Here is a 12,850-nt window from a genome sequence, read left to right as displayed (position 1 = left end):
ATACTTATTGCTGAGGGGAATGGCCACAGTGGATCCCTGCTCTGAGCATCGGTCCCCTTTCCTTGCCCTGACAATAACCCAGCTGTCCTTATCATGTGTCTGGGGAGTGACCACCTCCCTGTACATCCTCTCAATTTCCCCCTCAGTGTCTCAAATGATCTGTAGTTCATCCAGTTCCAGCTCCAGTTCCCTAACTCGGTTTCCGAGGAGTCACAGAGTCACAGTGATGTACAGCATGGAAACAGACCCTTCAGTCCAACTCGTCCACGTCGACCAGATATCCCAATGCAATCTAGTCCCACCTGCCAGCACCTGGCCCATATCCCTCCAAACCCTTCCTATTCATATACCCATCCAGATGCCTTTTAAATGTTGCAATTGTACTAGCCACCCCCACTTCCTCTGGCAGCTCATTCCATACACGTACCACCCTCTGCATGAAAAAGTTGCCACTTATGTCCCTATTATATCTAGTTCTGGACTCCCCGAACCCAGGGAAAAGACTTTGTCTATTTATCCTATCCATGTCCCTCATAATTTTGTAAACCTCTATAAGATCACCCCTCAGCCTCCAACGCTCCAGGGAAAACAGCCCCAGCCTGTTCAGCCTCTCCCTATAGATCAAATCCTCTAATCCTGGCAACATCCTTGTTTATCTTTTCTGAACCCTTTCAAGTTTCACAACATCTTTCCGATACAAAGGAGACCAGAATTGCACACAATACTCCAACAATGTCCTGTACAGTCGCAACATTACCTCCCAACTCCTATACTCAATACTCTGACCAATAAAAGAAAGCATACCAAACGCCTTCTTCACTATCCTATCTACCTGCGACTCCACTTTCAAGGAGTTACGAACTTGCACTCCAAGGTCTCTTTGTTCAGCAACACTCCCTAGGACTTTACCATTAAGTATATAAGTCCTGCTAAGATTTGCTTTCCCAAAATGCAGCACCTTGCATTTATCTGAATTAAACTCCATCTGCCACTTCTCAGCCCATTGGCCCATCTGATCAAGATCCTGTTGTAATCTGAGGTAACCCTCTTTGCTGTCCACTACACCTCCAATTTTGGTGTCATCTGCAAACTTACTAACTGTACCTCTTATGCTTGCACCATTCCTTGTGGCACTCCACTGGTCCCAGGCCTCCATTCTGAAAAACAACCCTCCACCACCACCCTCTGTCTTCTACCTTTGAGCCAGTTCTGTATCCAAATGGCTAGTTCTCCCTGTATTCCATGAGATCTAGCTTTGCTAACCAATCTCCCATGGGGAACCTTTGGCAGAGACATGTGAAGTGTCTCTCACCTGCCACATTCTGCAGGAGGAACATGCAACTGCCCTAACATCATAACCCGCTACGCTGAAAGTTTTGGGGTCTTTGTTATCAAACACTGTTTTTCAGAAAATCAAAAATTGCACTGACAGGCTGGATGTGATGTTAAGCTTTATTGTCCATGTCTGGCCTCATTCAAAAGAGTTTCCTGAGTTATGAGAATTGACCCACATTGTCCAGTCGCTTGTTATTGATCTCGATTGTCAAAGGACAGTGTTGTGTGGCAGGAGTAGACTGGTGGAGGACTGTTGTCCTCTGAATATTTACTGAAGGTCCATTCTTTCCTTCACCTCTGTGAATGTATCAATGGCGGTGTGAAGCTTTGTGTATGTGTACATGTAATTGCGTCTGGGAGAGTTTTGGTGGTCTTGGTTCTGGACTTGAGGTGATGCAGGTTGAAAAGTTTCCTGCTTATTCTGTGGAGAATCTGCACTCAGCAGGAATCTTCATCAACATAAGTATATTCATCATATTGTAGTGTGGAAGTTAGAGAAGAGAGGTGAAGTAATGACATGGCCTTGCTTGATCACAGTTTGTGTTGGTTTGCAGTTTATCCATTGGTGAGGATAGTGATGAATTCTTATGGTCAACCAAACTTTAGAAACACTCTTCACAATCCCTCCCAGATGACAGAGTTGAAGATTTTTGGGAGATTGACGAAGGTCAGGTTGTTGCTGTTCCCTGCACTTATCTTGGAAAGGTCCTGCTATGGAGATCATGCCCACTTATATCTCCTTGTGACGCTGGTTGTATTGCTTCAACCACTGGGAGAAACTGATTGAGAAGAGCTTTGCAATGATCTTCTATGTGGCAGACAGTAGAGACACATTTGTAGTTACTGCAATTAGTCTTATACCCTTCCTTGCAGATGGTCTCCATTCTGGTATTTCACAGATCTGTTGGCATGTTCTTCTCCTTCCAGATGAAGGCCATTTATTTGTGCCAAGAGTGCTTCCTTGGTGGCCTTGTTGGTTCTCAGCTGTTGGGATGGCATTTTCAAGTTCATGTTGGGCTGGGGTTTTGCTGACAGGAAAGTGGGAGCATGCTGTGGGCTGTAGTCAAGGGAATGCACATTGAGAATTGAGTTTGGGTTGAGGAGATCCTTGAATTATTCCTTCCAACAAATGCTGACTGCATTTCAGTCCTTGGTGAGCACTACTCAGCTCTTAGCTCTCAATGAGATAAAGTAGTGGCTGGTTATGCTGTAGATGGTCTTGACCATCAGCATGTCATGGCCATCAACAAGTTGCTGAGTTTCATAGAATGTCAGAGATTTACATCCCAGAAGGCCCATTGTATTCATGATGGTCACCAAACATCCATCTGTTCTAATCCCATTTTACAATACTTGTATGCTATTGCATTTCGGGGGTTCATCAAAATAGTTTTTAAATGTCTTGAGTATCCCTGCCTCGACCACGCTTTCTGGCTGTGAGACCTAGATATCCACAACCCTCTCGGTGAAAACCCCTCAAAATCTCCTAGTCCTTACTTTAAAACCAAGCCCGGTTATTAGCCCCTCTACTAAGGAGGAAACTTCCTTAGGAATCTATCCTATCTATGCTGCTCAGGTTTTGAGTTGGATGATCTGCCATGATCATTGTGAATGGCTGAGCAGGCACAAAGGGCTGACTGGCCCACTCCTGCTGCTGGTTTCTTTGTTTCTATGAAACCAACTCCATAGACTTGTCATTCTTGTTTAGATTTATCTTCCAGAAGAAAATGTAACCATCATCTTTGTACATTGAGCTGGCCTTCACTTGACCACAGTGTCTCTCTCTCTCTCTCAGGGCAGCAATGTCAATCTTATGTGGCTGGGGTTCTCAACCTCGGATCATGGTGCAATATTCAATCTATCACATTTAGGGACGGCCATTAAGGCAGTAATATTCCACACACACTTCCTTTCCAGGGGATGCAAAAGGCCTATGTTTGGGTGGTTTTAATGTAGGATAGCTGTTAATTGCACACTACACTAAATACTGCATCACTTACCTGACTCCCATAACACCTTCTTCTGGAAACGTACCCACCTCGCTTCCTACTTCCTTGGCATCCAACAATTAGCACCTTATTCCCTACTTACCTGACACTTCATCCCTTCCCATCCCCATCATACACTATGACAGATCTATTAGATTTAAAGTATGTTATGCATTTCTGAAGGACTCCTGATTGCAATCTCCTGACAGAAATGTGAATGTCTTTCATGACATAAAACAGAAGGAATGAATAGACCATCTAAGTGTGACTACCACTCTTTGGAAAATCTGACCATTGCTCTATAAGTCTATCCTATGATAATCTTATTTATCTCTTCAGGTCACTTCTTGTCCTTCTCAAAAGCTTGTTCAGTCTTTCCTGATAAGTATTAATGTCAATTCCACACTAAAGCAGCACAATATAGCTTTTCAGACTGGAGGCCTGTGACCAGTGGTGTGCCACAAAGATTGGTGCTGGTCTACTGCTTTTAGTAATCTCTATAAATGATTTGGATGTGAATATTGGAGGTTTAGTGAGTAAGTTTGCAGGTGACACCAAAATTGGAGTTGTAGTGGACAGTGAAGAAGGTTACCTCAGACCACAATGGGGTCTCGATCAGATAGACCAATGGGCCAAGGAGTTTAATTTAAATAAATGTGAGGTGCCACATTTTGAAAAGGCAAATAAGGGCAGGACTTGTACACTTAAGGCTAAGGTCCTGGGAGTGTTGTTGAACAAAGAGACCTTGGAGTGCAGGTTCATAGTTTCTTGAAAGTGGAGTTGCAGGTAGATAGGGTAGGGAACAAGGCATTTGGTATGCTTTCCTTTATTGGTCAGTGCATTGAATATAGGACTTGGGAGGTCATGTTGCAGCTTTACAGGACATTGGTTAGGCCACTTTTGGAATACAGCGTGCAATTCTGATCTTCCTATTGTATGTTGTGAAACTTGGAAGGGTTCAGAAAAGATTTACAAGGATGTTGCTAGGTTTAGAGGGTTTGAGCTGTAGGGAGAGGCTGAATAGGCTGGAGCTATCTTCCCTTGAGCATCGGAGGCTGAGGGGTGACCTTATAGAGGTTTATAAAATCATGAGGAGCATGGATAGGATAAATAAACAAGATATTTTCCCTGGGGTGGGGGAGCCCAAAAATAGAGGGCATAGGTTTAAGGTGAGAGAGGAAAGAGTTAAAAGGGAGCTAAGGGGCAGAGAGCAATGTGTGTCTGGAATGAGCTGCCAGAAGAAGAGGTGGAGGTTGGTACAATGACAGCATTTAAAAGTCATCTAGATGGGTACATGAATAGGAAGGGTTGAGAGAGGTATGGACCAAATGCTGGTAAATGGAGCTAGATTTTTAAGACATGTGGTCAGCATGGACGAGTTGGATCAAAGAGTCTGTTTCCATGCTGTATATCTCCAAGACTCTATATTCTCACAATCCAGCCTTATGTTAAATAGTAAGTATTTCCCACTAGAGGGAGCTTGAAACCCTCAAAGTCTCCTACCCATAATCGAGGTTGCTTAAGAGCCTCACAACCAGGAACCAAAACAATGTTACACTTTCCCTGACTACACTGTTTTAAAACAAAATATAATTTATCAAATAGAAATTATAGTTTTTAAAATCTATAGAAGCAGTCCTCACATTGCAAACTGGTCCTGTCCTTGAGTAAATTTGTAAGTGAATTTGTATGCAAATCAGAACACAGTACAAACAATATAAAATATGTCCCGTTCATAAGTCAGATCATTCGTAAGGAAATGTTTCCATGTCAGATCTTTGAAATTAATATTAATATGCCCCTGTATTGATCTCCTTCATAAATACGAGTGTTCCATTAAAAATAGGAACAGGAGTAAGCTGTTTGACTCCTCAGGCCTGCTCCAGCATTCAATAGGATTGTGGCTAATCCAACATTCCTCACGTCCACTTTCCTGCAATTATAGCAAAATCCTTGATTCTCCTCCTGGCCTAGAACCTATCTGTCTCAGCCTTAAATATACACAAGGACTCAGCCCCCACAGCTCTCTGTAGCTAGGAGTTCCAAAGACTCATAATCCTCTGAGAAAAGACATTCCTCCACATCACAGTTTTAAACTGATATTCCTTTATTCTTAGACAATGCCTTCTGTACCTAGATTCTCCCATGACAGGAAACATCCGATCAGCATTTACCCTGCCCCTAATGCATCCTATATTCAATGAGATCACCTCACATTCCTCTAAAATCCAGTCAGTAGAGTCCCAATCTGTTTAGTCTTTGCTTACAAGACAATTCCTCCATACCAGGGGTCAAACTAGTGAACCTTCTCTGAACCGCTTCTAGTGAAATGATATATTTCCTTAAAAAGGACTTTTGATATGGTCTCACCAGCACTTTGGACAGTTGCAGTAAGACTTCAACACTCCTAAACCTCACCCCCCCACTTGAAAAGTTATGAAGATGTAGAGGAACTGTACCTTTAAGAGAGTTGAAAAGCTAGCAAGAACTGCCTGACACAGCACAAAATGTTCTGAACAAGGTAACAATGTAACCCTTGGTTGAAACCAATAGTGCGGCTGTGTTGCTGTGGAACAAAAACAAATTCAAATTCAACCAATCAGTTTAAATTATGCCCCAAGATACCAGAATCCAATCAAATTTGAATTCGGTATTTTGATAAAATTAAAACCAATGAAATGATCCAATGTTTTGGAGCATAAAACCGGACATTTTGAACAGCTAGGGGGAGAACTGCCAAGCCGCCAACAAGTACAGACTACCAGCAGAACAGCTCTCTGAAAGGTACCTGTCCATAAGAGGTTTGCGCAGCACAACATGAAAAAGATAACAGGAAAATCTGCAGAGGAAGATACAAAGAGAAGATTTGACAGCAGACTGGTTTTGAAACTTGAATTTTTTTTGTAAATCTTAATTGAGACTTTTTATCGGACTAGTATTGTAGAGTAGGAGGTAAAAGATAGGTTTAAGAGAAAAGAGATGTAAATAGTTGTTGGTTTTAATATTCTCTGTTGGACTTAAAAAATAAAGTTGTTAATTTTTACTTTAAATAGTGACCTGTTGAATTTTAACAGATTACAGCATGAGATGAATCTTTCAATGCTCATAGTTGGTTTAAATTAGCAAAGGGGTTTACCCTGTGTTGGAACTGAAAAAAAGAGACAACATTTCAGTAACCTTCCTGTTTGTATTTTGGATGTTTGTTACACACGGACACACACGGATACAGACACACACACACTTCTCCCCTGGACCCCAGTCTCTCATCCTGACACAAGTCTTAGGCAGCTCCAAACCTTGACCATCTCACAGTGCTTCCGACTGGCCATTTGACCACCCAGCCAATCACTAATTTGTGTTTAGATCTTCTCTTCTGCTCTGAAACTGATTTTTTGAAGTTTCCTTGTCACATTTTATAGATTTCTATTCAATGGTTTGGCCCTGAGCCCTGGTTCTGTTTAAGCTTCAAAGAAATTTTCTTTGCCCTTTTGACCTCTTATTAATTGTTTCTCCACTGCAAAATATTTCATATTGTAATTATGTATCACATGATGAGTATATACACTATTTAATTCATATTTCCTTATAATCTATAGCAATATACTTTACATTAGTATCGTAATACCATAGAATTGCAACATATAAGTTGGGCTGGCATAAGGGACCACCACAGTTTTTTTAAGTCAAAATCTTTGCCTTTCAATGGAGCTGGCAGAGAAGTCTATTCATCTTGCCAGTAATAGCATTATTTACTTGCATTTGAAGTTGACTTTAACTTTTCATCCAAGACATGTATGTTTCACTAACCATTTACTGGATGCTCAGGAGTTTAAGATATGTCCACGCAAGGCACAGTAAAGTTAAGAACACAAATGCATTCTCCAGCCAAATAAATGAAGCACAAAGCTTCTTTGAAACTGAAAGCCATAACATTTGTTAATTTGTCAAATAACTTGTGCGGCCATGAGGGAATTTGGTGTGTTGATTTTGGGGTTGGTCATTTTGCAGCAATTTTCTGATTGTTCATTGCAATTGACAAGAAGCAACAGCTTAGGTACGATGCTTTAATTAATTCAACAACGAAAGTACACTCGGTCCTTGGTGTACACAATGGTTTGGGACACAGACTTCCTGCGGATAACAAAAATGTGGCTCCCATTCCTACATACTGTAAAGGATTGCACAATTGGTTTACTAAGGCAGACTGGGTGACACAATGTCAGGAAAGAAAAGGTGGAGTCTGGGGTTGACCTCATGAGTATGCAGATCCACAGACCATGAGGCATGTATCTACACAACCATGACAGATTCTGAAGCCACTCTGCAGAATGGAGGAACAAGCATAGCACTTTTGGAGTGGTGGCATGTTTGTCCTTGGTGAGTTGCAATCTTTGGTGGCTAACCTTTGGTAGAAACAGTCTTTGTTCTTCCCTCGTGTTGATTTAGAGAAACTCCTGGTCATCCCTAGAAGATGATAGCGTGTTCTCATGGATGCTTTTATTCAGTCTTTCTGCCCACATAGCCTTGTTGGTGTTCTTTATTGTGGGGTTTTGCAATCTCTGCTGTGAGAAAGTAAGGACTGCAGATGCTGGAGAGTCAGAGTCAAAAAGTGCGGTACTGGAAAAGAGCAGAAGGTCAGGCAGCATCCGAGGAGCAGAAGAGTCAATGGTTTGGGCGTAAGCCGTTCATCAGGATGTCAATCATGTGTCCAAACTGTCCTGGTCATTGAGCACGAGCAGCAAACCATGATGCCAAAAGGATTATTGTCCCCTTGCCCACCTCCATTTGAAGGTTAGTTTTCATTCCTTCTAAAAACAAAAGCTTCTTATTTTCCCAGACACTGCATTCATCGTAGGTAATGTGGCAGCCAGTAATTATTTTGATTGAGTATGTAGAAGGCTAATTACTACTGCAACATAATTAAAGAAGGGCTCATATAACAAAATACTAAAATATGGAAATACTGAATATGGAATACTACAAGAGTTCAGTTTGAAAGGCATCCCCAGTTTCCAACATGTTATCGTGAACAAAATTAGCATGGGAATGGAAAAAGAAAGAAGCTGCCCAGCAGAAGATACCCAACCACAAATGTGGCAAGAGAGCAAGGATCAGCCCTTGCCCTAATCTTTAGATGCTTGGAGTGGAAGGGACTGCTGAAAATTGTGGAATGGTTACATGGTCACCAGAAATTTTGTTAAACCTGCAGAAAAGATTTACAAGGATGCTGGGACTGGAGGGCTTGAAGTCTAGGTCGAGGCTGAATAGGCTGGGGCTTTTTTCCCTGCAGTGTCAAAGGTTGAGGGTTGACCTTATAGAGGTTATAAAATCATGAGGGGCATGGATATAAGGTTAAAAGCCAAGATCTTTTTCCTTGGGTGGGATAGTCCAAAACTAGAGGGCATGGGTTTAAGGTGAGGTGGGGGGGGGGGTGCAATATATAAAAGAGCCCTAAGGGGTAACATGTTCTCACCAAGGTTGTTTCTTGTATGGAATGAGTTGCCAGAGCAAGTGGTGGAGGCTGGTACAATTACAACATTTAAAAGGCATCTGTTTGGGTATATGAATAAGAAGGGTTTGAAGGGATCTGGGCCGAGTGCTGGCAGGTGGGACTAGATTAGATTGGGGTGTCTGGTTGGTCCAGATGACTTGGACCGAAGGGTTTGTTTCCGTGCTCTAGGGCTCTCTGACTCTAATTACAATATGTATATACACACTTAAGTTAACCACATCAAACCCTGAGGCCAGCTTCAGATTTTGCACCCATGCCTATTTGATGTAACTGTTTCATTGAACTGTTGTGGCAGAAGACCAAGTTCATTCAGAGAATACCAAAAGGCATCAGTGGCAAAGTTACAAATTTACAGCTTTTTACCATCTGAGAGCAGTAAATACATAAATATCCTACTAGGATCAGGAAAGGTGGACCAAACTGCCCCATTCCTCCCCCCCACTTTCCTTATTTGTTTGCAAGAGATCATTTATTTTGAAAATGACACATTCACCAATTTCGTGAGAATCAGACAGGCTTTCTTGTGTGTAACATGACAAAGTATAGATTTATTTTACTTAAACTGATCTAAGTAAAATGCCCCCTGATGTTCACACATCCACATCTACATACCCTTAGCTCACATGTTCACATAAATAGATTACAGAGTGGTGAAGGATAGGTTAATCAAATTGTATTCAATAAAAACAAAAGCAGTATTTATTTGCGGATGGATGATTTGGCTGGCTTCATGCTGAATATGGTGGTCTTATGACTTTCCTTCAGTACTCCTGATGCTCCCATTTTAACCATATGGATGACTGATTGGGTTGTTCTTCTGGAGACAGTAATTCTGTGTTGAATTCTTGTAAGAAGTCTTTGTCTGAAGCAGGGCTGACCCTGAAAGGTCACTGTCATCAGACAGCATTCAAAGCTTGCAAGGTGCATTGGACAGAGTGGGAGGAGGGAGGGGGCCCTGTCAGACCTTACAAATCTTCGCACAAACTTTGAAGACCTTCTCTTTCAGCATCTCAGCTGCTTGTCCTCATTTCTGCAAAGAAATTGGTTGTTTAAATATACAAGGAGTTGGCATGTCACAAGAACATCTCTCTCCAACTGTCCAGGGAAATCTAAATAAGTCCATTCCCACTGTATTCCAAGGGTAATTTGATTGGATCATCACTGGGAAGCTCTTTTTGCCTGAACACCTTTGCTCATCTCATTAGGCTTTAATGGGTCATCAAAAATAGTTGGATACTTCAGGTGATCATATTGATGCCTTGATAATGGGACAGATTTGGATGCTTCACATTCCCCTGAAGTAATTCTCTTTGATAGGTTTTGCAGTCATGCTGTCTGTAATCTAATAGATCAGAATGTGTAATGTACTGTAATGCACATCAGGATAGCCAGTTTTGGCTGTGAGCGCAAGTCAACTTCAATCTCTTTGTTCAAAAAAGTCCTTGCGTGTAAAAGTTTAATTCAAGTTCCAACCACTGGATTTGACATATTTTCACAAAAGCCAACATGATCACATTGGCAACACGGATGTTGATATGTCCAGCAGCCAAACTATGGAGTGAAAGTGTTCAAAAATAGTTCCAGTGAAAACAAGGGACAAGTCAAGATGGTACCAGTACCCTGCATGATATACAGAATTAAGTTAGAGCCAATGGTTATGTGCAAATGCAAAACCATGTTGAACATCAAGTTCGCTGTAGATGTTTTGTGTATGTCCCATAACAACATTTGGATGGATAGGATAGAGTGAAGTTATTGAACTATGGAACAAGTATCTCACTAAAGATTGCAGCTTATTCGTGAAGGATATTTTCAGATGCCATGTAATCAAATGAGATCAAGGAATGTCTGCAAGAAAATAAGTGCTTAGTTTAGGTTACTTACAGTGTGGAAACAGGCCTTTCGGCCCAACAAGTCCACACCGCCCCGCTGAAGCGCAACCCACCCATACCCCTAACCTAACACTACGGGCAATTTAGCATAGCCAATTCACCTGACCTGCACATCTTTGGACTGTGGGAGGAAACCGGAGCACCCAGAGAAAACCCATGCAGACATGGGGAGAACGTGCAAACTCTACACAGTCAGTTGCCTGAGGCGGGAATTGAACCCGGGTCTCTGGCACTGTGAGGCAGCAGTGCTAACCACTGTGCCACCTTGTCACCCACTGCTGTATTGTAGTTATACCACAAGGTTTAATGTTCATAATTCAACCTTTAGATGCATACTTCAACAAGCCATCCAAGGATTAGTTTCGAAGAGTAGTTATATTCAACTTGAAACATTAACTGTTTCTTTCTCTCCATAGATACTGCCAGACCAGCTGAAATTTTCTAGCACATTTTGTTGCTATTTATTCATGTTCACATTGAATGAAATAGCTCCTGGAGGAAAGCACATTCACAAAGAGTGGAATATGTATGCCTGATGGTTTGTGTGGCTTTATTATCAAATTTGGGATGCTATTAGTTCATCCGTGTCACCAGTTTGTTCAAAAAGTGCAGAATATCCAATACAAGGGATGGAGAGGAAGAGGATGTGGAGGGAGGAAACTGAAAGTGAATCCCAAAGTGAGATGCATCAATGACGCTGTAACCAATGTAACTGAATGAATTCAATGAATTCTGCAACAGATGCTGAAGACAATGAATTTGACAGTTATAAAACATTTTGATTACAATTGTATATTTGTATAATTAATTTATTCAATAAATTATGCTGCATTCTTATGCATTATCAATGCTATTTGTTTTTAAATTCGAAATGTAACTACCCAATCTAAATGAGCGGTACATATATTATACTTGATGTATAATTTTGACTTGATATTATAATCAAGCCTTGTTTTTTGAATCATTTCTGAAAGTTTCAAATGTAAACATATACATTGAGATCTGAATAAATATAGATACCTAATTTTATATTTCCATTTCAGAGATACATTCACCGTCAGTGTCTGTTAGGGGTCGGTCTGATACTTTTTTTTTAATGCAGGCTTCAACACATACTGACCAAATACTGAACTACATAAGCAACCATCCTAACACCCATAAATGAAGCTGCATTAGGGCTTTATTTCAATGAGCCACCACATACTGCAGCACCAAGGAGTTACGAAGAGCAGAAGAAAAACACCTATCCAGCATATTCAGGAAGAACAGGTACCCAATAAACACTGTCTGCAGATTTCTCAGCAACAAATCCAAACAAGCAGACAAAATGTGCCCAGAAACACTAACCACTCTCCCCTACATCAAAGACATCTCAGAAATGACTGCCAGACTACTCAGACCTCTTGGCATCATGGTAGCCCACAAACCCACCAACACACTAAAACAGCAGCTAATGAACTTAAACGACCCTATACAGATAACATGCAAAACAAGCAACATCTACAAAATACCTTGCAAGGACTGTAACAAACACTACATTGGACAAACAGGCAGAAAACTGGCCACCAGGATACATGAACATCAATTAGCCACAAAAAGACATGACCCACTCTCACTAATATCCTTACATACAGATGAGGAAGGACACCTCTTTGACTGGGATAACGCATCCATCTTACGACAACCTCAACAGAGACATGCATGAGAATTCCTAGAAGCATGACATTCCAACCAGAACTCGATAACAAACACATTGATTTGGACCCCATCTACCATCCTTTGAGAAAAAGAACTGGAAATTACATCACCACATGAAATGACATTGCCAACACAGGAAATGACATCAAAAACCCAAAGAAACCTAAACACATAAATAGAAAGTGGGACATAACACTAGTGCTTCACTGGACGCTCACTGATGATGTTAACTAGTATGGTGACGAAGCGTTTGAAACCGAACCTTCCAGCTCAGCGAGCAAATTCACATCCTTATCTAGCTTGTCTTTGCTGTTATTATCTTGAAGACTTTGATCAGATCACCCCTTAACTTTCTAAATTCTTGCCTTGTAAATCAGATCACCCCTTAACTTTCTAAATCTCTTCTGTATCCTCTCTCTTGCCAT

General features: G+C 41.3%; 1 protein-coding gene and 1 long non-coding RNA gene across 2 annotated transcripts in view; both read left to right on the top strand.

Moving 5' to 3' along the window:
* LOC148152139 (uncharacterized) overlaps positions 1–11,631 on the top strand; it is a 28,676-nt gene extending 17,045 nt beyond the window's left edge. Inside the window, exon 4 of the long non-coding RNA XR_015757303.1 lies at positions 11,144–11,631. This is a non-coding gene — a long non-coding RNA (uncharacterized LOC148152139). The remainder of the gene's footprint in view (positions 1–11,143) is intronic.
* Positions 11,632–11,823: 192 nt separating this feature from the next.
* LOC148152138 (uncharacterized) lies at positions 11,824–12,432 on the top strand. Its single transcript, XM_087991053.1, is given in 1 exon segment — positions 11,824–12,432. A coding segment is annotated over 1 exon segment (609 nt).
* Positions 12,433–12,850: the final 418 nt, after the last annotated feature.

Source organism: Chiloscyllium plagiosum, unplaced genomic scaffold (assembly GCF_037043375.1).
Source record: "Chiloscyllium plagiosum isolate Xiang-an unplaced genomic scaffold, Cpla_swu_hap1 HiC_scaffold_1, whole genome shotgun sequence".
NCBI classification, from domain to species: Eukaryota; Metazoa; Chordata; class Chondrichthyes; order Orectolobiformes; family Hemiscylliidae; genus Chiloscyllium; species Chiloscyllium plagiosum.
This window is presented reverse-complemented; position numbering and strand designations above follow the sequence as displayed.